Raw genomic sequence first — 27,408 nt, forward strand, 5'->3', positions numbered from 1 at the left:
TGTTTCCGTCTCTGAAAAACACATTTCGTTTCAAAAGTAATGACTCTGACCACTCTCTCGTGGCTATCTGAACTTTAAAGATAGACTTTAGCAATAAAAATAACAACACAGAGTTATTGGCCTGTTTGTAACCTTAAGTGTAATAAGGATCTTTGTGTGATTCCTCTTGGGCAGCATGTTCCACCAATAGGTTTGGGAACATGTGTCTGCTCCTAGAAGAAGCTCCATCCCAATTACCCTGAGCATCCACAGTCACACCCCTAAGATCAAAGAAAGGCACCCTTGGTGGGGTAGGAAAATCTTCAGTAAGCAAGCATGTGAACAAATGATTTGTGGAACTTAGACCACATCTGACCTGGGAATTGAATCTGAGAGGCTGTGTGATAGTTGTCATTGACATGCCTGACCACTCCTAACAGGTTTTAAAATCATCTGGTTGCTGCTATGGTAGCCAGGATCCCTCTTATGTATGCTGATTTCTTTCTCTTGGGTTGGCTTGTGGTTACTGTGGTGGCTGAAGTTCAGCTGCTAGGTTCCCACTTATGCATCTCACCTCCTAAGTAAGCGATGCAGGGCCGATGGAGTCATCACCAGGTGACACAGGTTGACATGGAGCCCCACATACCAGCTCCCCCAAACCCCAAAGTCCCAGGAAAGTTGCCGCAGAGTCACTCCACTGCTGCAACCATGTGTGCCATGTCTCTCCTTGTTTGTCTCCAGCTTGTGCAGATGTCTGTCCTGCGTTATGACCTGAGGCAGAGTTCTTGTTTCCACTAAACCCCTTCCTTTATCCCACCAATCAGCTCAGGGGCCCCCCTGTTTTACCTGAGCAGAGTGTATCGATAGAAGAGCTACAGGGTCAGCTCGCGCAGGCGGCCAGACTGCATCAAGAGGACACAGAGACATTTACAAACAAGATCCGTAAGGTAAATATTAACGCGGATTTCAGCATGACCGCTTCTTGGTCTGCAGAGCCCCTTAGGAGATATACCATGATGCATGTTAAAAGAATGCTACCTGCCCTGCACAGGCCCCAAGACTCACAGGCATATACAAAGGTCACCCAGTTGAGCTACCCCTTTCAGATGTGCCAAAAAGACAACAGACCACCTTTCCGTTCTCTAAGACACATTTTAATTCTTTTGTTTCCCCTGAGCATTGTGAGGATGCCTGAATCCACAGGTAGTACCAAATCCCAAATATACTATTTTTTTCCTATTCAGTGCTTACATACCTATCATGAAGTTTAACTTAAAAGTTATGCATAGTACAAGATTAACAACAATATCTGATAAAATAGAATTATTATAACACTATACTGTAATAAATGTTACTTAAAATTTAAGAATTGGCTCTTTCTGGAGTTTTCTAGGTGATATTTTTGGAGTGTGATTGACTGTGGGTAACTCAAACTTCAGAAAACAAAACCACGGATAAGGGGCAATGTTTATTTTTACATGGAAATCTCGGGAAAGTCTTCCTCATATCTGACCTAAACTTTCCTGTAGTGATACCAGCCAGCAAACTGACATAAATCAAGGGCCTAAGTGCAACCAGACAGGGAAGTGTGCCTATCACTTCGGTCAGTGTTAAGTGAATCTTCTGATAGAAATATCAACTCATCCTAAACTGTTGTCTTCAAAAAAACTGTCACTAATTGAGCTGTGGCCTGATTAACTTCTAGTTATTTTAGAATAACCTATTACAGGATAATTATTCTTTATCTGCTAAATCCTTTCCCAGAGCTCCTAGTAGAAGGGATTTACAGGTACAGGCACTCTGGCTCCTGGCCTCCTGAGACAGTTCAGTCGGGCTACCCTGCGTCTAATTAAGTTATAAACAGATATGTAAGTTCAGAATTGCTGGAATGCTGCTCTCCCCTTGCATTTGCTATTGAAAGATAGCTGTCATTTAAAATGAAACAAGGCAGTTGATGTTAAATAGCAGACCTTGATATTCTAAAATGCATATACTACGCAAAGCAATGTTCCTGGTATATCCAGGCATTTATTTTGGCAAGGAATATGTGCTATATGTGTCTGCCTCCATGGTAACTCAGGCCAGGAGGATCTAAATGGGTCACAAACTAATTAAAAGATCACCTGCTACACCTTGCAGCTTAGGGAGGTCAGAGTTGAACATCAGGGAATATTCTCTACTATCCTCTTCCCACAAGAGGCACACCCCTTTTCAAAGGTTTTGCTTATAGATCAAGTTTCACTATGTCATTACCAAAGGAAAATAATTCCATGTTTTGCAAACAACAACTTCCTAACTAATTAAAAAGATTTTTTTAAAGCATTGCACCAAAGATAATTTGAAAAGTGAGTTTATCGCTGGAGATGCTGATTGCACAATGGCAGAGTCCCAGGTGTGTCCAGTACTTGGATTAATGAGAAAAAGCAGTATTTTGAAGAACAGACTTAAGAAATGAGGAGATATTGTCCTGCAAGTTTGTTCAAAAGTGAAGGGAAGTTGTACCCTAACATCACCCTAGGGCAGAAGATCAGATCTGAGATTTGGGAAGCACTGAGATTTTGGAGGCACGGAAAGAAAGAAGCAGAAAGGCTGTAAGGGAGAGTCAGAGTGGGTCAGGACAGTGCTGCAGATGGAGCACCTGTCATTTGAGGCCTTTTCATAGCATCTCAGGGAAGGAGCTATTGGCTTCCTTTGGTCTCCTAGGAGGCCAAAGTTTTCCCTCAATGAGGCAGGTGGCTGAAACAACAGCAAGTGAGGGATTTTCAGTGTGCCAGACTTCCCCTGCTGTATTTGAGCTTCTGTCCATAGGGTGATAGCCAGCAATGGAACTCCCAGGACTGCTGAGTGCTAGATAAAATTGCCACTGCTTTGTTATTTCAGACTGAAGTACAGTATATAGCCACTGTCACAATGGTGACCAGAGTCATTGCATCTTCCCAAAGCCACCTCTGTCTCCCTCTGGCCTTTACTTAGCACATTGGCCACATTGGTGTCACCCTTAGGCAGCCATAATCCTAGTCTCAGGTTCCTCAGAAATACTGTAGTACTTCAGGATTAAAAAAAAAAAAAAAAAAAAAAAAATCACTGCCTTGCTTTTTGGCACAAGAGGGAATGTTAAATTAGGAGAGGACAGCTGATAGTGACCAAGCTGCCATTCTAATCTTTGTTTGGGAGGTGGGGTGGGTCTGTGGAATAGAAACCTTTGAGCTCATATATCACTTTAGCTAATATAAACATTATTCTTGTGACCTTATCTACAAAATACAATTTTATTACACCCTCTTGCTTAGTCAGTATTGACACATAATAATTTGTCTCTTGGAAGAGTGCCACACATGGTGGCAGGCACCTGTAGTCCCAACTTCTCAGGAGGCTGAGGCAGGAGGATTGCTTGAGCCCAGGAGTTCAAGACCATCCTGGGCAGTGTAGTGAGACCCTCCTCAAACTGAAGACAACAAAACAGGAACTTATGACTGAGGTGGAAGATAACCTCTTTTTCAGCAATGCTTTTATTTCCCTAAGAGATACACATATCTAATAGGAAGGTTCAGCCTTTAGTATGAACTCTTGCTTTCCTGTTTGCTGACCATTACATGCTGCCAAAAAAATTCTTTCTGGCTTTAACTGCTGTGCTCTCTGGCTCTTGGTAGGCCTTCCCTTGACTAGGTATCCTCTTTCCGTGAGGGGTTGTGGGGAGCTGGGGGTCTCAGAAAATAAATGAAGACTTTCCATTTCCCTCCTTTGTAATTGCAACACACCCTCATGTGCCAAGCTCAGGCACAGTGGGATCAACTTAAAAATGCCGTTTGAATCAGATATAAGCCATTCATCCAAGAAACAGTTTTTCTGAAGGGGTTTAGAGATATCTAGGAACACCATGAGACACTGGCAGGGAAAAATAGTTCTAATAACTTTCTTTGGAATAGCACCTGATTCTGAATCTTGAAGCTCGAGCAGTTTTATATGTTGTAAGCATCTCATGTTGTTAATCACTCTAAACTCATGGGGGCTCTTGTGTTTCTCATCTCCTTCACAAGATGGTCTAGATTGAATGGCAGTTGGTAGAGACTGTTGGTTGGGTTTGGGTGACAAATTGGAATGAGCTGTGTGTCACACTCTTCCTTCAATTCCATTCAAGATGGAGGAGGAGCACCTCTATGCCTTGAGGTGGAAAGAGCTGGAGATGCACAGCCTGGCTTTGCAGAACACCCTCCACGAGCGAACCTGGAGTGATGAGAAGAACCTCCTGCAGCAGGAGCTCCGGTCCTTGAAGCAGAACATTTTCCTCTTCTATGTCAAACTCAGGTGGTTGCTGAAACACTGGCGGCAAGGGGAGCAGATGGAGGAGGGAGGAGAGGATTTTACTGAGGTAAGGCCAAATGTAGAGTTCATTTTATTTGCATCTGTTTTTGTCCTTGACCCTATACACTGCTGCCCCAACCCTACACATAAAGCCATGTCCTGTTATTTTTAATTATTTTGTCAATTTCAGTCCAAGCCATGGAAATGCAATGGCTTATCCAGTTATATATGAAATCAAGAATTCCATGCTGTACTTGGAACTAGTTTTGTGAGTATACTGGTCTATAACTCCTTTTTGGAATGAAGTTTTGAGGTCATCTCCTTTGTTCTTAGATTTATTAATTCGTTGAAGATATCACTCTGAGGTCCTTTACCATCTCATTCATCCTTGGTGGTTCATATAAGCTAGTTCTAGAACATCTGCTCTCCTTCTTGTTGCAGTATGTGTTCCCAGATGCTAGAGCCTGTGACAGCCATACTGTTTTGGGCACTTAGTCATCTCTGAAATTCATATATATTTTTCCCTTTATGTCTCCATTCCTGAATTCAAAACAGCAATAGAAGAGAGTTATTTGCTTTCTGATTGATTTTTTTATTGCCAAAGTCAGAGTGACCTCTAGCTCCATAAGCTCTGTCCTGGCTGTGCTTCCTGGTGAGCATAGGTCTGGAACCACTGACCTGTGTATTCTGTCCATCCACATCCAGGCTACTTGCCTGCTTCAAGACATTGTAAATAGTTGGCGTCCTTTAAACGTACAAAGTGCTTCCCACTCTGGCGAACAGCGTATGTAATTTTAAGTTATCGTGTGAATGGTGATTCTCTTAGGGTGAAAAAAATCTTTAAAAATTAATTTATCCAGCTTCCAAGTGTCCGTGACATGGAAAACCATTGCTAAGCAGAGCCAAGAAATAAGGTTTCCTGTTGGTCAATACTGCAGGATTCCTCTAGTTTATAGAACTAGCTATAAGCAATACTAATTTATAAGAAGTAAAATGTCTCATTAACTTTTATAATAAATTGCTTCCACACTATACTATTTAAATGAAAGAAGTGCCAGTGAGAGAAATGGCCAAAACAAGCATCTTAGGGGAAAAGACTGAGAAGGAAGGAACTTAACAATCCATAAAGCAGATAGTAATCCTCAAACAATAGTCACAGCTACTCCAGGAGGCTGAGGCAAGAGGATCACTTGAACCCAGGTATTCAAGGCCAGGCTGGGCAACACAGTGAGATCACATTAAAAAAGAATCAGCACGACTGGGGTTGTAGCACACTGGGTGTGGCCCCAGCCTCAGGCATTTCTGTGGTAGAATGCTTGCCTAGTGCGTGTGAGGCACTGGGTTTGATCCTTAACACCACATAAAAATAAAAAAGCAAAATAAAGGTATTGTGTCCATCTACAACTTAAAAAAAAAAAAATTAGCCAGGTGCAGTGGTGCATATCTGTAATCCCAGTGTGGCTCAGCTGGCTGAGGCAGGTGTATCTAAAGTTCAAAGCCAGCTTCAGCAACTTAGCAAGGCAAGGCCCTAAGCAACTCAAAAATTTTAAAAATAATAAAATAGAAAAAAAAAAACCCAGACTGCCGATGCGGCTTACTATTAAAGCATTTCTGGGCATTCCCTGATTAAAATAAAAAAGTGTCAGACTGTACAGCAAAAGGACGAGGGCAAAGCTGTGATCATCATGTGCTACTTATTTCAGGGTGAGCATCCAGAGACTCTCTCTGAACTTGGTGAGCTTGGAGTCCAGGAGAATCACCAAGTGGATGGACCAGACCAAGATGATGGTGACCAAGGCTCTGGCTTTCCAGTGGGGGAGCGTTCCCCACATACCCCAGTGCAGCTTGGTGACCATGGATCACGGCTACAGGCTATGGATGGGGGACCACTCCACAGGCAGGTGGGTGCCTAGATCTAAGCCCATCCTCTGTCCACCCCTGGGAGAGGGGATTCCCAAGCCACATTTGTGCCATCTTATTTCAGTTTCCCAAGTGCTGGTATTCCTGGTAGCAGGAAAGTGTTCCACCTGACTGTGGCTACCTGTTGCTATTTGCGATGCTGTATTTTTGCTGTAAATCATATTGTTCAGCCTTTTATCTTAGTATCAGCCCATTAATTCATTTGCCTTACCCATATAAATAAGGACAGTAGTCAGATTAGATCAATAGAGTGTGTCTGCCTTGAATCCAGCAAATATATCATAGGAGGAGTCATGGAATTTTAAGGTTGACCATTCTTACAGGGAACACTGAATACAATGCTCCTATCACAGCCAGAGAAAGACCTTCCAGGACTTTTTTTACTGACATTAGCTAAAGAGCCATTGTCAACATCACTGATTTGACAACATAATTTATAAGGAGAAAAGAACAGTGTTTTTAAATTCTCAATGTGTATGAAGTATTTCAAGTTCTCTTTGGCTACTTGAAACACAATACCCCAAATGAAAATATTTGAGAACCCCTTGAAAAATATTAAAGCATATGCCAAAAGAGGTGGTATTTCAGTGTTATTCAGCAATTATCAGTGTTCTAAGCACCACAGAAATAGACCCTGCTTAATAAACCAAAAAGATACTATAATAGATACTACATCTATTTTTTTTTTTTCATTTTTATACCAAATGGCAGCTATAGTAGATTTGAAGGACTGAGGTCCTGAGAGGAATTGAGAGACCCTGTATTAAAACTTTCTCACTCTCGGACTTTAAGTCCCTTCTGACCCACCTTTGCTTCTTAGAGGGCTTGGACAGCCAAACCAGAGCTGCCCCTGCCCTGCAGGATGCTTGTGTTCTGGGGTGAGGACACAGCCTACTGGACACCCAGCACTGGGTGCGGCCCCAGCCTCAGGCATTTCTGAGCATTCCCTCTGTGCTGGGCTCTGCAGCTGCTGCTCCTCTCACCAGATCCTCTCCGCCCAAAGCCATTGTGGGTCAAGTGGGAGGAGATTGTCATCAGGACTTTGGCCCAGATCCAGATGAAGAAAGCTGCTATGTTCTGAGTGCAGTTAGGGGGAATTTTGAGTTTTCCCCAACTGCTCTCTCTTCATATACAAATCAGATTTTCACACCAAAACAGCTGTTTTCCTTGTGCACCCGTTCACCTTTCATTCTCCCTGAATAAGGTGACTCAAGAAAGGGATCAGACTTCCAAAGGAACTTTTATCCACCATTTGAGGAAGTGCATCATTATGTGGGTATCCGTAGGGAGGTTATATTTCATGGAAGAAATTTCCCAGCAGTGATCTAGTTAAAAACTAAAATCTTACATTGCATATAATGTTTTAAAATCTAGTAATTTTATTATTTTTAAAAGATGTCAGTCAGCCCTCAAAAGTATCTGTGATTAACTCAGATGGTATTCCTTGATGGCCAATTAGACATAACCTGCTACATCTAAGACTACTTGGTGGGTGTTTCCCACGCATGTATCCAAATGCTTTGGAAAAGGAAAAAAACGTAACACATCTGGCTTTCTAAACAACAATCTTGGAAAATGTTACCCTTGGGGTGGAAAATAATGTAAAGTCACTCAGTTGGAACCGCCCATTCAGTATATTTTAATGTCATCTCCCTTTGCCTCCTGCTCTTTCCAACACTAATTTTTGTGATTGCCCTTAAAAGTGGGGTGGATATATGAGTTTCCATTACTGTAGCATGCAGGAGAAGTACCCAGATGGGCTGATGGTACAGCATCCAGACAGTCAAAATCAGGTTTGTTTTTCACTGGATTCATCTGTCCACAGCAGTGAAAGCAGTGCACACAATGCCATATGTCTGAAGACAGAAGATTAATGAGCTCTACTGTAAGCGACAGCTGGTTCACTGAGAGTGAACATTCTTGATTAGAAGATTCGCCTCTCTGTTAGTGGCATGGGTATTAGCCAGGCAGCCTGGATGCAAGAGCCAGCACACGTGTCTTACAGACCTGCTGTGCAGAGCTGAGGCCTCTTCGGAAGCCTGAGAACCTCATGAAGCATTAAGCAGTATGGGAAAGAGGGCCAAACCACTTTCTCAAGGATAAATGAGCAAGTAACAAAATTTCTCAGGCCTTGGTCTGCTATTTGTGTCATATCGTGCATTCTCATGGTTGACTGTAGTAGATGGCAACATTTATCATGTCAGAGAGATAAAAATAAAATTACATGTACTGATGTACCTTGGGAACCATTCAGGGAAGATCATCAGGTTGGCAAACATTTGACTCTGTTCCCTGCTTCCCAATCTTTAGTTATATGATCTTGTGGTGGTAACCTGGTTATTCTTGAGCACAATAAGCACTTTGAGTTTGCCTCTCTACCTGAAAGAACAGAAGCCAAGAATTCACAAGAGCCAACTGGATAGTTCTCAGTGTGCTTTAAGGCACTTGCTCCTTTTTTGTTGGGCATTTGAGGTCAGCATTCCTAAGACTGTTTATGCATTTTATGCTTCTTAGTAATTCCTCAAGGTTTTTAAGTCAGGTGATTCACAGTGCTGGAATTGTGACCCTTGGTTCTGACAACAAGTCTTCCTGACATCAGTTAATTAGAAGATAATTTATTTTTTCATTCAAGAATGTAATATAATATTCTTAATTAAAACAAATAAGTGTAAAGTGAAGAACCTAATATAAAATTTATATCTGTCTCTAAGGGTTCACCTGCTACTAATTACTGAAGCATCTCACCCAGTCCAGCCTCAGGGCTGAGTAGAATCTGGAGACCTGTGTAGAATCTTGTCCCTAGCCCAGAGCTCCAGCATTGGTGCCTTGAAGGACTGCCCTGAAAGTCATCTCTGTTCTCCAGCCACAGAGCCTTTGGCTCCCTGGTCCTGGACCTTGACCTGCTCCAGTACCAGCAGTGTGACTTTCTGGTCATCAGGCTGCTCCCTCTTCCTCCCCTCTTTATGTCTTACAGGAGATTAAAAGAAAAAAAAAAAAAAAAAAAAAAAAACTTCCATAAAGACCTCTTCTGTCAGATGAGGCCTTTATGTCAGAACTATGAACTTCCCTGATTTTTTTTCAAATAATAAAGCTCTCCCCTCAGGTCTAGATAGCACCTGCATTTCCGTTTTCCATGTTATACCACTGTTCGTTCATTGGACTCCACAACTTTACAGCCTCATCTAGGGGACCTGCCACTCTTAATACTACTCAAGGAACCAGACCACAGCTCATGATTGTGAAACCCTTGATTTTTAAAAATTTTTTTCTCTTTCTACATTTTTTATTGGTGCATTATCGTTGTACATGGTGAAATGCTTGATTTTGTCGTATATTTATTGATATTTCTATTACTCTGCAAATAGCATGTACATAGGTAAAAATTCATATAGTACCTGAGGGTACCTAAGGAAAGGACTCTCTTCTGCCCTCATCCTCCCTTCCAGAGTTACCCATGGGTGACTGTTTACAATACATCTTCCAAAGTGGTAAAGCTTTAAACCTTGCTAAAAATTGATTTCTTCCCAAATGGCCACCTGATTTTATCAGAACCTGCCCTAATTTCTTAAGCCTGTGAGGTGATAACTTAATGTTTATAACTTATTTAGTATGTACTGCATTAATTCTTTCACATACCTGTATTTGTTCTTGGTTAAAATAATGACGAACACAGGCCAGAGCCCTCCTGGATGGTACCCCAGCCTTGCCCAGAGGGTAAAGGACTTTTGTACGTAAATAAATCTGTCATTCCTGAAAACTTCCGTCATAAATTATATTTTCAGGGTCAGTCTTAAGTGGCCCATTCTCTTTTATCTGTAGGGGAATATTGGTTTTAGAAAAGAATCTTAAGATTAGTCTGAATGCAACAGTGAAGATAAAAAGGACAAATTACTTATTTATAAAAATGTAGCCGGATATGTGAATGTTTCTGGCTAATCTTACTGTAAAGGTCTTGAGTAAAGGTCTTGTCTCAGGGCTGGGGAGATAGCTCAGCTGGTAGAGTGCTTGTCTTGCAAGCACAAGACCCTGAGTTCGATCCCCAGTACTGCAAAAAAAAGAAAAAAAAAAAAAAGGTCTTGTCTCGGATTCCTGCTCATGAGGAGTTGCCTTTACAGAATGCTGCATTAAGTCCGCCTCTGATACGTATCATGTAGAACTATGCACGCATAGGTTAGGGATCAGGGCAGCTACCCTAGCATTGCAGAATTCCCTTGCCTGTGTGGGATAACTTAAATAAGTAGGAATCTGAGGCTATCACCTCTATTTTGTGACTAGCTTTTTGTGGATCAACCATAGCAGCAGTCAATACATCATTCTAAATTTAGATTAAATCTGTCTCCAAAGTTAATGGGTCTGAGGCAAGCCAAGAGAGTTAATGGTAGTATGATTCCACCTGATGCATGTCTTAGAGATCTATGAGTCTGAAAAATAGGCATTGTATCACAAATACATTGTATCTGGGCATATAACCTACTCCATTACTCCTCTTTTACTTTCTACGACTAATATTTACTGTAGACTTGCATAGGAGTCTGATTGAAAGCCAACCTTGAACCTGTTATAAAGTGTGACACAAGCTTCTGATCTCAATTTTAGGATTATTTTAAGCCTCACCCAAGAGAGATGAGCTAGGAAGGGCAGAAATGCCTTTACAGAAGGAAATGGTGAAGCCATTTGATTGCGCTTCTTTGCTAGAAAACCAATCAGCTGATCTGTGAAGAGATTGAAAAATTGTGTTTTTGAGTTGAACCTGACCTGTACTTCACAGATGTACAAGCCAAAAAGGTTGTACAGCTAGGCCTCTGGCACAAAAGGTTCTGAAAACTCCATATCCAAGATGATTTTCAGTATTAAAAAATCTAAGTGGGCCTGAGTCTCAATTTGATTCTTGACTTGATTCTGGTCATCATTTTACCCATTACCTGGTTCAGCAAGGGGCACCACCAGGGGAAAAAAATGAAAAAAAGTGACCTTTAAATATTTTTTCAGGATGACTCACTATTTATTATTTCCCTTGATATAGAAAATGAAATTAGTTTCATAGAGATTGGATGGATGGCTTTTCTAAGGCAAAGTTAAAAAAAAAAAAAAAAAAAAAAACCTTAGCTAATGTCAGAATTTGAATATTCCAGAGTTGTTTTGTCTGGCCTTGGTCGAGACAGACCTGAATTATGTTCCAGGCTTTCACCTTTTTAACAATGACCTTGGTAGTCCTTGAGTCACTAGAAGCAGTTCTTCCTCTGTAAAATGGAGAGCATGACAGTTTGTATCCCATATTGAGGTGAAGTATAAGTAAGATCATATAGGTGAATAAATGAGCAAAATTCCTGGCAGAATAAGAAACAGTATTAGTGATCATCACTACTGTTTTTGTGTATATATATATAAAAAAACTTTTAGAAGAATCATGCCCACACATGGCTCTTTCTGTTCTCTAGAACTATTGACCCAAATGTCAATTCTCACTGTTGTGCCCTCTTGACAGAAGTTACTCTGGCTTCCTGCCATGTCACACACTGCCCATGGGTGATTATGATAACAAATGCCAATAGCATGGATGCTCTGGGCTCTTATTCTCTTTGGCCTTCTTCACCCCAAAGCAGTTTTGGAGCTCATTCCATGTCCTCGGGTAGGATATTCGTTGATTACTCTGACCCAAATGTGCATAAAAAATTAAGGCTTAATTTCATTGAATTGATATCTACTAATACCAAAAAGCACTTGCCTTGCCTCCAGAGAAACTGAAATTTCACTCTGCCGAAGGACTATACAGTTCTGATTCTAATGTTATTATCAGTCATGTGATATAGAGGCTAAGAATAGCACAGGTTGAGACCATATATAAATTGGGATTCATAGAAAGTTATTGATTACATGTAAGAATGTATTACATGGTTCTCTATTTTGTCTGCAGTGAAAATTAGATGACAGCCCCAAAGACCAGATCACAATTATTACATTATTTTATGCTTTAAATTCTTCTTTTAAAATTTTTTTTGGTTGTTGGTGGAGCTTTATTTTTTTTATTTATTTGTATGCAGTGCTGAAAATTGAACCCAGTGCCTCAGACATATTAGGCAAGCACTTCACCACTGAGCTACAACTCCAGCCCCTGCTTTAAATTCTTTTGATGCAAAAGTAGTGATTTTTATGATGAAGATATCATAAATGCCTATTTTTCAGCAAATTCTGTGAAGATGTACATTTCTAAGAAGATCATTGCAACACCCTCTTAATTGCATTTGTATAATTTTGATTTTTTTTAACATTTTTATAATTTTTAGATACTCTTGGTATGGAGTTTTGAAAAATTGTTCTGCATTTGCAGCTTTACACAATGCATGAGCATTTCTCCCCTTGAGTATAGTGATAACTTACTTATACCCAGACTGTTGGAAGGAGTGTAGGATCCTTAGAAGGTTTTTTGCTGAAGTTTTCACTGGTAACTGATTTGTGCTCTTAATGCCTTTTGTTCCAAGTAAAAATTGTTGTTCAAGATGAAAAAAATTCAAGAGCAATAAATACTAGTGAAAAGGCGTTTCTCCTTCATCACGTCTACTCTATCTGATATTTATAACTTCTTAAATTACAAGGACAGCTATGGAGTTTTCAGTTAATCTGCTTGTATTAAATAATTTTCTAATCCACCTGTATTTAAATATAAACATATCCAAGGTATAATAAATTCTTCCCATATTTGTATAGCCTTGTTTGTGTGTGTTGAGTGGATTAGCTAGGTGGTTTTAGAAACATGGCTAAGGAAAAGACTTGTGAGCATGCAGAACCCGAGCTGGGCCCCATGCCTTTGCTAAATGGGGCAGTGAGGTTCACTAAGGATGGGGTTCTGCCTGAGAATGTGGGCTCTGTTTTGTTGAAATTGAGCTTGTTTGCATGTAACCATACTTAGAGTTTTTATTCTTCCTGCTTCATAAATGAGCCAAACAAGAGTATCCCAAGAGCCCAGGATGCACTTTGGTGCTTTCTACTTGAAACAGAGAGGCCCGCATGGTCTATATTAACAAAGAACCATAATTGACTCAGTGTGTTTAATTCATTTGGACAAATCTTTCTGATATAATGCCTATGCTGGCACAAACTAAGATAGAATTCATGGTTTTGAAATTTACCTTCAAAGGACTGGGCAGGTCTAGGAAATATGTCTTTTATGTGAGATATAAACAGATTGGTAATAAAAACCCTTTCTCCATTGACCAGACATGTCTGCATGCTTACCCTGAGCCAAGGATTGTGCAGAATACTGGAGATGTGGGGGTGGGTCAGGCCTGCCTCTCCTCCAGACACATACAGAAGTGTGGTAATGGTGGTGGGGTAGGAATAAGATGAGCAAGTAGAGGTGGCTGTCATTCATGAGATTAGTGAGAATAGTGCAGAATACTGAAGCAGAAAGGGGAGTGCCAGTAATGCAGTCTCAGGGAACCACAACAAAGACTGCAGAAAGCAGGGTAAGCATTTCACTGTTGTCTCTAATTATCATTCATCAAAAGTACCCTCCCACCCTACCCCATGCTTGTCATTGATAGAACCTCTTAGTGACCACAGGCCAAGTATAACCACCCTATGTTTATGAGTCACTGGGCCTTCATGATTTCCCTTCTCGTTAGACAGCCAGCACTAGAGTAACAGCATGTGTGGAGGAGAATGTGTGGATCTTATATCTTCAGCCCCATGGCAGAGCAGCAGGCCCAACTCAGCTATGGATGACTGAAGACTAATGGGGTGTCCTGGCAGCCCTGGCTTTAGAGCCACCCATGGCCTTCTACAGCTTCCTCACTCTGCTCCTTGGGGCCCTGGGCACCTCTCTGCTTCAGGTGCCCACAGTGCTGGCCCAAATTTCAGCCTCTAGATGCAGCAGGGTACAGTTGAAGCCTTCCCTCAGTCTCTTCTGATCCAGCTGTCTCCTAGGCTTATCCCCAGGAGACCAGTGGCCAGCAATGTGATCCTCTTGCTCTCACCACCCTGCACTCTCTGGCAGCAGCACCTGGGAAGCAGGCCCAGTGCCCTTTGGCTACCAGAGTATCTCTTTTTCTAACATAATAGATGCTCTTCACTGAGGCACTGAGCCCAACTCACTGTTCCCACAGGTAGTGGAAAACCAGCAGTTGTTCAGTGCCCTCAAGGCCTTGCTGGAGGACTTCCGCTTGGAGCTGCGGGAAGATGAGCACGCCCGGCTGCGGCTGCAGCAACAGTATGCCAGTGACAAGGCTGCCTGGGACATGGAGTGGGCCATGCTCAAGTGCCGCCTGGAACAGGTACTTGCCCCACTGGGTCTCCCCATTCCCGACCACCATATTTACACTGCCCTGTCAAGAATGGGTGGGGAAGAAGCACAGTTAGATTGAGCTCCATGGCATCCCTAATCCAGGAGAAAGAAGAGGAACGGCTGCTTGTGGCATCCTTAAATTTAGTGCCCAACCTTTCCCAGGCCCCTCATGTTTCTTAATATTCCCAGCCCCCAAGCATGAAACATAGCCTCCACAAAGCAGCATTTACCATTGCATTCAACAATGTTATAGGGCTTCCCATGCGAGGATGACCATCTTGAAGTTGTCATCATGCTGAGCCAACATAATTCTAGATAGGAGAAAGCAGGAGCAGACTGTGGTTTAGTGGTCTTCGAGAAAGGTGAACACATTTTTTCCAAAATATTGAAAAGAGCTTGTAGACCTTCCATTGCATGCCCTTGGAAGCCCCTTCAGTTCCTGCCTCCTTTTTACACCAAAGGAAACTGACACCCACAAGAAGCAACTTGTCTCAGATCTCAGAGCCATGTAGTGCTGGGGGGAACTCAAGTGTCCTGCATCCTCTGAGATTTCACACCCCAGCCAGTGGAGTTCAGATCAGAAAAGAGACAGATTTTTCTAAGTGTTTCTTCCCTAGAAATCCTTAAGAGTTAGATGCTTTCTACACTGTGCTGCTCACAGTCTCTCATTCAGCTCCTTAAATATGTGGAGGGAGGGAAGAATTGTGTATTTGCAATCATCTATTTTCTAGGTTCTGTTTGGAGGCAAACCATAAAGTCATTAAAATCTGCCACCTGGCCCCAGATACCCACAGTTCACCTACATTGTCACCTGACCCCAGCAATAGTGGGGTTGGGCTAACAGCCCTGTGTGGAGCCAGGGACAAAACATTCCAGGTCAAATCCATCAAATGTTAGAGCCATGACCTGGTATAGATCCTGCTTGCTGCCTGGTAGGGGATTCTCAGTGGATGTTCTATTTACCTTAGTACACAGCATGCAGAGTCAGCCATAGAAGAGAAATGAGTAAGGATGCTCTCTGATGAGCTGCCTTTAAACTTATTTAAAGATATGTGCTTGGGGTAAAGGGTCATAAATATTTCTAAAGTTACAAGTGTAGCTAAAGAAAGAAGACATAATATTTGATGCAAGCCAGTTTCAAAACATTTCATCTTTGTTTTAAAGCAACCTGGTATCCACCCACGTTTGCTACAAACAAAAGCTTCAGGGGAGAATCACTAAATACCAAGAAACAAAGCTAGGACTTCACACCTAGAAGGCAGTGGTACCAGGTAGAGTTCTTCTGCCCAAATCATTTAGGAAGTTTCTTCAACATATGAAGCCCAAGAAGCAATGAATATGTGCTAATAAGTCTAATCCATATGTAAGCATCCCATCTTGACCCACTTCTACTTCAATGCAAAACAGTTTAATTCTAAAATTTAAATGTTTTCTTTCAGTGGAGCCCATCTTATGTCAGTTCCCAAATCGGTGATTGTTTTAACTGACACCAAAGTTAGACCTTGTTCAATCTGCTGAGAATCCAGCAATAATACCAACATTCCTCAAAGGGACTTCCAGTGCAGTGAGACTGTTGTTCATAATGGTACAAAAAGTGCCCACTTGCTTGTACATGGGCCATGGGGAATGGGAGCAAGCAGGCCACACACCCTCAGCTTGAGGCTCAAGGAAAGTCACTGGTGCAGGTGCCAAGGATGAATCTGAAAGGATGGCTAGGAGTGGCCACATGCAGAAGGGGAACAAGCATATTACAAGCAAAAAGGGGACAACCTGAAGGAGGGAGTGTAGACCATTTGAGGAGCTCAGGTGTGAAGAGGAAAGAAGAGTGTTTAGAGAACTGATACTGAAATCCCAGTTTTATCATGGAAGTTTAGATTTCTTTTTAAAAAGATTACTCCAGCTTCAAGATAGAGAATGGATTGGAAGCCATGACTGTGATAGATAGAGAATGGATTAACCTGGAGTCTGTAGATTGAGCTCAGGGAACTGCTGAACAAACTAGAATAAGAAAAAGTTGTGGGTTTTTTTTGTTTGTTTTTTTCTTTTTGTATTTTTGGTGTGTTTTTTGTTTTTGTTTTGGTGCTAAGGATTGAACCCAGGGTCTCCTGTCTGCTCTGTCACTGAGCTACTCCCCCAGTGTCTTGATACGTCTTTACATTCACTAAACCTTCACTAAAATTTAGTGTGCTCTCTGAATATAAATGTAGGCAACAGGCCCATAGAAATCACAGATCTTTTCATTTCATATTTCAGCCGTTGTGGATATTCCAAACTTAACATTGAGAAAGAGACCTTTTACTTCCTCAGACTGCCAAAGAGCTGCACAGTTCAAAAGTCTAGGAACAGTAGAATAGGCAAGAAATGGTGTTATTGAAAAAAAGCAGTAACTATGAAAGTGGAGATGAAGGTGCAATAAAAAGGAAAGAAACATACAATGTAGAAAGTAGCAGGACCTGATGACCCATTAAGTAGATGCTGTGGAGTGGCAAGCAGCTAGCAGGCTCTCAGGTTTCTAATGTGGGTATTTGGGTGATAGTGCTGTTCACCAAGACAGAAACCAGGGAGAGAAGACAATTCAGCTGGAGAGGGAACAGGCTGGATTTAAAAAGTCTGTCTTGATAGGTACTTGATAGGTACTGTCTTAATAGCAGGCGGGCTGAAGACAACCCGCTGCTATCCATGTATAGTCATGGATCGTTAAACAAAGGAAAGCATGAGAAATTTGTCCTTAGAGGATGTCATTGTATGAATATTGTAGAGTACACTTAGACAAACTAAGATGCCTGTGTCTTCATTGGCAATGTAATCTCACAAGAACGCTGTCAGATAAGTAGTCTGTTGTTGATTGAAATGTCTTTATGTGACTCATGGCTGTACCTGAGAGTAAATAGGTGGTGGTGGAAGCCATGACTGTGAGTGGAATCCCCAGGAGCTTGCAGGGTGAGAGAGGCTCAAAGAAAGAACTTGAAATAGCAGCCAAAAAAATAAGCAGTCAGAGAAATCTATGGCAGTCCAGGAACAAATGTTGTCCCAGAAGCCAAAGGGAGAGAGGCCACCAAATTCCAAGTGGAGTTCAACATACTAGATGCTTTAGAGAGGCCAGAATGGATAAAAGCTAGAGATTTTTTTTTTTTTTTGAACTGATAATTAGGATGTCACTGGAAAAGTTGATAGCAGTCTTCAATGGACTGTGGGGCTAATGCATATTACAATGTAGGGGCAGTAAAGGAAGAAAGAGGGCAGACCCTTAAATGAAAGGAGATGGTCACAGAAATATACTATCTGGTTTTTAGAAGTCAAGGGAGACTTGACTGTCTGGGGTTAGCAAAGACACAGGATCCTAAGTTGACTGCTGGATTGGGAACTAAGCAGAGACGAGCAGGGAAATGAGGGATTCTGATACAGAGGAGTTTGCTTTCACTGTGTCTGTGAGCAGGTTAGCAGACGTCATTTGCTGCGGTGGAACAGTAAGCTCCTTGAGGAGATGCCAAGAGGAAGATCCGATTGCTAGAGAGCACTTGGGATCTGTCTGCAAAAACATCAGTATCGTGTCTTTCACTTTGGCTTATAAGGATTGCTCGGGGCTGTTATAAATTGAAATTCAGTGGAATTTCATGCTTCCTAATTATCTTCTGGCTAATTGTGAATGCTATCCTCTATTTTGTTTCTGTATTATCTTTCTTTCTTTGTTTTATCATCACATCCCCCACTGCTACCTGCTCACACACATTTTAGAACCAACTGGATCAGCTTGGACCAGTTGGATCAAGAATATTCCATTGGTTCTGCTCTTCACCTCCATCTGTCACCCTCTCAGCCTGTCACTATCCCACTGTCATTCTCCACCTCAGGAGTTTGCCTGCCCCATCCAACCCCAGGCCTCAGCCTCCCTCTTTTCCTCTCCAGGCAAACCAGAGTCCCACTCAGATTCAGAGGAAAAGTAGCATGAAATTCTTGCCTTCATTATAGAATTGAGGCTGTTTGTTCTCTCCCCACACATCCCTTGGGGGCAAGAACTTGCTGTTAAACTGACCAAATCCTTAGCAACCTAATACCAGTAGATGGGCTTCTGAATAATACTGACTGGCTTAAGTCTTTGAGCAACTGATTTCAAAAAAGTTGAAAGTATCTGTTTAGACATAGATAATAAGCTATTAAATGGTTTTAATAGGTCTTTGAATAGCTCCATGTATGAATAATGAAAAGAAGTCAATTTAATATGCAGCATTTACTAGTGACATTAACTCATAGTTAAAATGAAAGAAAACCCACCCTTTTCTAGTTCCAACTCAGTTACTAACTGACCGTATCTTTAGGAAAGTCCTTTAAAATCCGTTGGCTTCCATTTCTTTATCAGTGAATTAGGAATAAGGTCATCTTACAGGATTTCTGTAGAACCAAATAGAGAAATATTTGTAAATAGATGTAAAGGCCTTTCTTTAGAAAGTAAAAACCAAAATATTTTAAACTTATGCACCTAACAAATATAAGAGGTTGTTTATTAGGATAAAAAGGCGCACAACAGCAGGCCCAGGTCCTTCCTCCAGTTCTTTATGCTGTTGCTATCATAATTTACTTCTACCTATTCTTCAAACACACTGAACATTACAACTATTTTTGTTTCAGTCAGTGATGTTTAAAAGCAACTACAAAGAAGAAGAAAACGAGTTTTATACTTACTCTATTTATGCCAATTCCATTGCTCATTTTTTGGGTAAATCAAAGCACCTGTTGTTATCATCTTCTGTTTGAAGAATTTCCTCTGTCATTTCTTAGGGTGCAGGTCTTCTGGTAATTATTTTTTTTTCCATTTTTGTTTGTTCAAAAGTATTTTTACTTTGTTTTTGAAGTATGTTATCTCTGGGTATGGAATTCTATTTAGTTTGACTTTCATTTTTTTTTTTTCTTTTGTCTCAGCACTTGAAGGATGTCATTCCATCATCATCTGACTTGCATAGTTTCTGATGAGAAGTCATTTGTAATTCTCCTTTGAGAACTGGCAGAGTATAGACTGTTTAGTGGTCCTGGAAATCAAAATTACTCAGATAAAATAGAAAACTGGGCTATTTTTTGATTCTTGTTACATCATGGTGTTCATGGATATCCAGGAAATGAAGGACAAATATTAGAATCTCTAGCATTAGAGACCTATACCTATGCCCTAAGCACTATTTCCCCTCTATGGCATGTTTCTTTTTCTCTGTCTGCCTTCAAGATTTCCTCCTTATTTTTCACCATTTGAAAAACTAAGATGTAAATATATATTTTGTTTGTTTCTGGTATTTTTCCTCTTGGGTGTTTGACAAATACTTGTTGAAGACTATTAGATTCCATTGCTGTCCCATCCCCAGGTTCCTTCTAGAGAGTAAGTATATAGGAACAGAGATGGTACTTACTATCAAGGAGCTGTACAGAAAAGAGGTGGTGGTGACTTAGGCTGGGAAGGGAGCTGAGAAGGCCACCATACGAAGCTAAAAGGGCATGCTGATCAACATTCTGTGTCAAAGGTTCTTAATTCAGACTTTAAAAATAAAATTTGTTTCTTCCATGGGAATTGGTCCAGTATTGGTTTAAGCATGTTTCTAGGGATCGTATGCAATATGCTGAGCTTCTTTTCACCCCCGAATGCCAGACTTGTGAGGCAATGAGTTCCTGAGCCTTTTCTCTTTGACAGCTGGAAGAGAAGACTGAGAAAAACTTGGGAGAGCTTGACTCCTCTACTGAGAGCAAAGGGGCCTTGAAGAAGGAACGGGAGGTGCACCAGAAGCTTCTGGCCGATAGCCATGGCCTGGTTATGGACCTGCGCTGGCAGATCCATCACAGTGAGAAGAACTGGAACCGAGAAAAGGTGGAGCTTCTCGATCGTCTGGACAGGGACCGGCAAGAGTGGGAGCGGCAGAAGAAGGATCTCTTATGGAAGATAGAACAGGTAAGCACATACGCCAGACTCCAGGGAATAGGCAGTGTGTGGACTGCTCTATGGTCCTGGAAATCAAGAGCACTCATAGAAAAAAGAAACTCAGGCTCCTTTGTGCTCCTTGTTACATCAGGATACATACAAAAGCATACATCAGGAGTGCACATAAGAAGAGAGGGAAATATCAGAATCTCTACTAGTGAGGACCTACTTCTATGCCTAGCATTGCACAGATCTCTTCATTGCAAAGTTTAAGGGCATCTTTCCTGTGTGTATACATTCAGGGGTAGAGAGTAACTTTTTAAAGGAATCTGAAAAACAAAACTTGAAGGAGGAGGTTATTTCAGGTCATATTCAGTGATTTGTGCCAAAAAGCAAACTAACATTTAAGTTGGCCACTAAAAATGTGGTCACAGTGACTGCTTTAGCCTGAATGGAATTGTTGTCATTAGTAAAGAAATCGCCAAGGTAAGTTGAAAGTCAGGCTATTTGCTGTGATTGTACCTGCTGTGCTCATTGCTGAGCTGTGATTAGGTAGGACCAGAGTCAAAGAGTTAGCTGGTAGCTCATCATCTTCAACTAAACAAACAATTCAGACACTCAGATGGATGTGGAGGAGACGGGGAGTTGTTTTTCTACTACCCAGATAATCAGTCCCTACATTGCATCAGATAGAACAGTTTGCATAGTTGCAATAGTTCACAAGTGATGCACAGATTTGGTTTTCACGTTACACTGATGAATATTTGGAATTCCTCCATGGCTGGATTTTTACCTTGCATATGATTTGTTTATTTCAACATATCATGCTTATAAATATACAAGACTTCACGGAGATATATTAATCAATAAGAAACAGATCAGGAAAAGTGACCTCATTACTCTGTTATAAATACACATACTGCCAGCATTTAAGTGGGAGGCTTTTGAAAATGTTCTCTGTTATCCATGGACATGGCACCTGTTACATAGGAACAAGGACAAAGACAAGTTTAAGCATATTGTCAGTTATGAAGGAAAGAAGAATGGATTAAGTTGTTTAAAAAAAAAAAAAAGTCCAGGAGGAAGAAAGTACACTGCAGATGGACAGAAGCAGTACTTCCTAGATCTGACCACACATACTAATGAGACACCTTGCTAATATTCAATATGGCTCCATTTCAAAATTCCCCAAATCCTACCAAGAGAAAAGTTGGCATTTTCTGTTTGTCTCAGAAATGCAGCACTTGTGAAGAGTCTTCCATGTAAAATCCCAAGTGTCTGTGCTCTGCTGAGTGAATGGGTCAATTGTTAGGTGGAAATTTTAGAGGTAGAAATAGCATGTATTTTTATAGAAATAGTCACCAATGTATCATACCTAACTTTAGTTGATCAGTGTCATGTCACCCCAGATACCTTGTTACAGGGACCTTCCTTCTTGGCCTGTACTCTGGGATCACTTGCTTATGTGTCCCTCTTCTATCCCAGCGAAGGACATCGTGTTTCTGCCATGGCCCTCTCAGTGTCCCTTTCGCCTATTATCCATAGGGGCTTGTTGGTCTTGCCAGGTTTCATTTGTTTTGAGAGTTACACCTTGATATAAGTTAAGCAAGTCTTTTAGATCTTTATCTTACTTTTAGGAATGAGGAATTTCTAGTAAATGAAAAATTAGTGAGACCATCTGATGACACTCAGCTTTTGAAGTGTCAGCGACCTAGGATGAGCTCTTCCCTTGTTTTGATTCTATATGTTGGAGAGATAAGGATGGACTGGAGCTGAACTCCATTTCCGTAGTGTTGGGATTGCAACAATTCTGCTAAAGGGACAGCCTCAGAACTTTTGTCCTCAGGGTTAGCACCTTGAAACATCCTGGATCTGAACATGTGAGTTTCAGGCATTCACCTGCTGCTCAGACCCAGGTGATGGATCCCACGGTTTTTGTGCAGGGATTTCACACAGTTTTAGAAGAGGATTGATTAATACTGAACAGAGACTTCAGATACATCATGGTGACTTTCAAAAATAAGTTGAACTTTTCTCCCCAGATAGTCAACATTTTAAGAGAAGATTTTCTAACTCTTGGTGCTCAATCCCAAGAATTGGTAAAGCAGTTACAGGCATTTTCTGTAAAAAAGGAAGGTGACTCAAATATATATGGGTATGTATATACATGTGCAAGTGTGCGTAGATTTTGTTTATCAGTTGACTAGGTTGGTAGCTCACTTGACTTTGAGCTATACATTCCATAGGTAAGGAAGAAATGTAACTGAGCATTCTTCACAATGTCTACTCTCAATATTTGACTCCTTGGTAAGCCATGTAACCTTGACTATGATAACCTAGTACAGATGGTGAGAGAAGTTACTCTAAATCCATTTTCCGCTTCTAGAACACGTGCTTCATACTTGTCTGGTGTCATTGAATTCCTACATAATTTCTGCTCCACATGAGGCATTTTATATGATGAATGAGTGTGGGAATGTGGTTCAGGTTCTATAATGCATTGCATCTTATTTTATCCACATCTCTTGTCTCAATCCACATTTGATGGGGGGGTGGATAGTTAACTTTTATGGAGGCACAGTACATTTCTCCTTAAGAATTGTTAAGTTCCCAGTTAACATGCACATAATGTCACTTGCCACTGTACTTGTTGTACTAACAAAGCTATAAAGGAAAGCTCTTATGTCACTCATTCACCTTCCAGTAATTTTCTTAAATCAGCTGCCTTTACAACATGAAAGGCCCTTCTTTTAAAACCAGTTAACAAAGCAACCTTTTTTCTTTCAACTGGTTTGGGTAAGGTGACACTCTTGAAGACTTATTGTACCTCACATTATTTGAAATGCAAATCTGTTAAATTTTCTATTTGTATTTAACATTTTCTGCTGCAAGATTTTTAAGTATAGGGGTGCTGCTGCCTAGTTTAAGATGACTGCCCTAGGAAACCCTATCTTTTAAGGACCCATTATTCTATTACCACATTGCAGAGGCATCTTAGCCATAGATACCTCTAGCTACAACCACTCCAGTTCGTTTTTAGGAAACCTAACACTTAGCAGCTTTAGTGCAAGCTGTTCCTGGCTGCCTGGGTTTATTTTTGTAGTCCCACTTTACTGAGTTAGAATGCGCTTGTTCATAGCTCTCCTCTTTAGTCATTCTTTCTCCCTCTTCACACACACCCTCAGAGCACATTTACGGCTTCCAATGTGATTCTTGCATTTTAATTCCTTGCTCAAAATAGCTTGGAGATGATCATGTGCTGAAATGGAATTGTGCTGACATGCATTAGATGAACATAATTAAAAGCTTTCCTTTTTATTTTTTTTTTAAGAAAAGCATTTAGCATATTTAAGAGAACTGCAAAGAACTGTGTCATTGGGGAGGGGGATGAGAGGAAAGAGGGAGCTGAACTAAAACCTTGAGTGATTTGCTTGATCCCTTATTTGACTGTGAATCTGCCTCGAAACCTTAACATCTAGACCCAGGTTTTTTGTTTGTTTGTTTTTATTTTTTGTGGTGCCAGGATTGAACCCAGGGCCTTTTTCATGTGAGGCACACACTTTACTGATTGAGCTGAATCCCCAGCCCAGAACCTCCATCTTTCTTATAAAATAAAAAGAAAACCTCAGAAATTACTAAAAACAGTGAAAGTCCTTTTATCCCCATTATTTCTCTTAGCTTTCTTCCTGATGGCTTGAAGGCCACACTTATGTCCAGCTTGTGGATAAAGACAGACTTTAATTTAGGACACTAAGATGTAAGATGTAGTTTGTGTACAGATACTTTCTTTTTTTTTGTTGTTTTTTTTTTTGTGCTTGGGTTAAATTTTTTTTTTTTAAATTTACTTTTATTGTAAACAAATGGGATACATGACGTTTCTGTTTGTACATGGAGTAACAAATGGGATACATGATGTTTCTGTTTGTACATGGAGTAAAAGTATACCATTTGCGTAATCATACATTTACATAGGGTAATGATGTTTCAATCATTCTGTTATTTTTTCCTTCCCCTCCACTCCTCCCACCCCTCTTTTCCCACTATACAGTCCCTCGTTCCTCCATTCTTTCACCCCTCCCATCCCCCCCATTATGTGTCATCATCCGCTTATCAATGAGATTATTCATCCTTTGGATTTTTGAGATTGGCTTATCTCACTTAGCATGATGTTCTCCAATTTCATCCATTTACCTGCAAATGCCATAATTCTATTATTCTTTATAGCTGAGTAATATTCCATTGTGTATATATACCACAGTTTCTTTATCCATTCATCAATTGAAGGACATCTAGGTTGGTTCCACAGTCTGGCTGTTGTGAATTGAGCAGCTATGAACATTGATGTGGCTGTATCTCTGAAGTATGCTGATTTTAAGTCCTTTGGGTATAGGCCGAGGAGTGGGATAGCTGGGTCAAATGGTGGTTCCATTCCAAGTTTTCTAAGGAATCTCCACACTGCTTTCCAGAGTGGCTGCACTAATTTGCAGTCCCAGCAGCAATGTATGAGTGTCCCTTTCTCCCCACATCCTCTCCAACACCTATTGTTGCTTGTATTCTTGATAATTGCCATTCTAATTGGGGCGAGATGGAATCTTAGGGTAGTTTTGATTTGCATTTCCCTTATTACTAAAGATGGTGAACATTTTTTCATATGTTTGTTGATTGCTGGTAGATCTTCTTCTGTGAAGTGTCTGTTCATATCCTTAGCCCATTTATCGATTGGATTATTTGTATTCTTGGTATAGAGTTTTTTGGGTTCTTTATATATTCTGGAAATTAGTGCTCTATCTGAAGTATGAGTGGCAAAGATATTCTCCCACTCTGTAGGCTCTTTCTTCGCATTGCTGATAGTTTCCTTTGCTGAGAGAAAAATATTTAGTTTGAATCTGTCCCAGTTGTTGATTCTTGCTTTTATTTCTTGTGCTATGGGAATCCTGTTAAGGAAGTCTGATCCTAAGCCAACAAGTTGAATATTTGGACCTACTTTTTCTTCTATAAGATGCAGGGTCTCTGGTCTGATTTCAAGGTCCTTGATCCACTGTGAGTTGATTTTCGTGCAGGGTGAGAGATAGGGGTTTAGTTTCATTCTGTTGCATATGGATTTCCAGTTTTCCCAGCACCATTTGTTGAAGAGGCTATCTTTTCTCCATTGCATATTTTTGACCCCTTTGTCTAGTATGAGAAAATTGTATTTATTTGGGTTTGTGTCCATGTGCTCTATTCTGTACCATTGATCTACCTGTCTATTTTGGTGCCAATACCATGCCGTTTTTGTTACTATAGCTTTGTAGTATAGTTGAAGTTCTGGTATTACGATATCCCCTGTTTCATTCTTCCTGCTCAGGATTGCTTTAGCTATTCTGGATTTCTTATTGTCCCAGATGAATTTCATGATTGCTTGCTCTATTTCTGTAAGGTACATCATTGGGATTTTAATTGGAATTGCATTGAATCTGTATAGCACTTTTGGTAGTATGGCCATTTTGACAATATTAATTCTGCCTATTCAAGAACATGGGAGATCTTTCCATCTTCTAAGGTCTTCCTGAATTTCTTTCTTCAGTGTTTTGTAGTTTTCATTGTAGAGATCTTTTACCTCTTTGGTTAGATTGATTCCCAAGTATTTTATTTTTTTTGAGGCTATTGCAAATGGAGTTGTTTTCCTCATTTCCCTTTCAGCTGTTTCATCACTTGCATATAAAAATGCTTTAGATTTATGCGTGTTGATTTTATAGCCTGCTATTTTGCTGAATTCATTGATGAGGTCTAGAAGTTTTCTGGAGGAGGTTTTTAGATCCTATAAATATAGAATCAAGTCATCAGCAAATAGTGACAGCTTAAGTTTCTCTTTTCCTATTCGTATCCCTTTAATTTCTTTAGTCTGCCTAATTGCTCTGGCTAGAGTTTCAAGGACAATGTTGAATAGAAGTGGTGAAAGAGGACATCCCTGTCTTGTTCCTGTTTTTAAAGGGAATGGTTTCAGTTTTTCTCCATTAAGAATGATATTGGCCATTGTAAATAGCCTTTACAATGTTCAGGTATGTTCCTACTATCCCTATTTTTTCTAGTGTTTTGAGCATGAAGGGATGTTGTATTTTGTCGAACGCTTTTTCTGTGTCAGTTGAAATAACCATATGATTCTTATCCTTAAGTCTATTGACATGATGGATTATGTTTATTGATTTACGAATGTTAAACCATCCTTGCATTCCAGGGATGAACCTCACTTGATCGTGGTGCACGATTTTCTTAATATGTTTTTGGATACGGTTTGCCAATATTTTGTTAAGGATCTTTGCATCTATATTCATCAAGGATATTGGTCTAAAATTTTCTTTCCTTCATGTGTCTTTTCCTGGTTTAGGTATGAGGGTGATGTTAGCTTCATAGAATGAGTTCAGTAAGGTACCCTCCTTTTCTATTTCCTGGAATACTTTGGGAAGTATTGGAATGAGTTCTTCTTTGAAGGTCTTGTAGAACTCGGCTGAGAATCCGTCTGGTCCTGGGCTTTTCTTGGATGGTAGATTTTTAATGGTGTCTTCTATTTCATTGCTTGACATTGATCGGTTTAAATCGTGTATGTCCTCCTGGTTCAGTTCGGGAGGAGCACATGTCTCTAGAAATTTGTCAGTGGCTTCAGTAGTTTCTATTTTGTTGCAATACAGATTTTCAAAGTAGCTTCTCATTATGTTCTGTATCTCAGTGGTGTCTGTCGTGATATTTCCTTTTTCATCACGAATTTTAGTAATTTGAGTCTTCTGTCTCCTTCTCTTTGTTAGTGTGGCTAAGGGTTTGTCTATTTTGTTTACTTTCTCAAAGAACCAACTTTTTGTTTTGTCAATTTTTTGAATTGTTTCTTTTGTTTCAATTTCATTGATTTCAGCTCTGATTTTAATTATTTCCTATCTTCTACTATTTTTGCTGTTATTCTGTTCTTCTTTTTCTAGGACTTTGAGCTGTAATGTTAGGACATTTAGTTGTTGACTTTTCATTCTTTTCTGGAATGCGTTCCATGCAATGAATTTTC

The 27,408-nt window shown here is 40.4% G+C and overlaps 1 protein-coding gene across 9 annotated transcripts in view; it reads left to right on the forward strand.

Moving 5' to 3' along the window:
- Positions 1 to 27,408, forward strand: part of MTCL1 (microtubule crosslinking factor 1) — a 132,439-nt gene that overhangs the window by 87,282 nt on the left and 17,749 nt on the right. For 5 of the 9 annotated variants that reach the window (XM_079108444.1, XM_079108446.1, XM_079108440.1 and 2 more), the window contains 5 exons: positions 804 to 926; positions 4,118 to 4,348; positions 5,985 to 6,182; positions 14,304 to 14,471; positions 20,157 to 20,411. In XM_079108444.1, the coding sequence (XP_078964570.1) occupies positions 804 to 926; positions 4,118 to 4,348; positions 5,985 to 6,182; positions 14,304 to 14,471; positions 20,157 to 20,411 (975 nt within the window). The remainder of the gene's footprint in view (positions 1 to 803; positions 927 to 4,117; positions 4,349 to 5,984; positions 6,183 to 14,303; positions 14,472 to 20,156; positions 20,412 to 27,408) is intronic. The other 4 variants (XM_079108442.1, XM_079108443.1, XM_079108445.1 and 1 more) reach the window with 1 other exon arrangement.

This window comes from Sciurus vulgaris, assembly GCF_902686455.1.
Source record: "Sciurus vulgaris genome assembly, chromosome: 13".
Classification (NCBI taxonomy): Eukaryota; Metazoa; Chordata; class Mammalia; order Rodentia; family Sciuridae; genus Sciurus; species Sciurus vulgaris.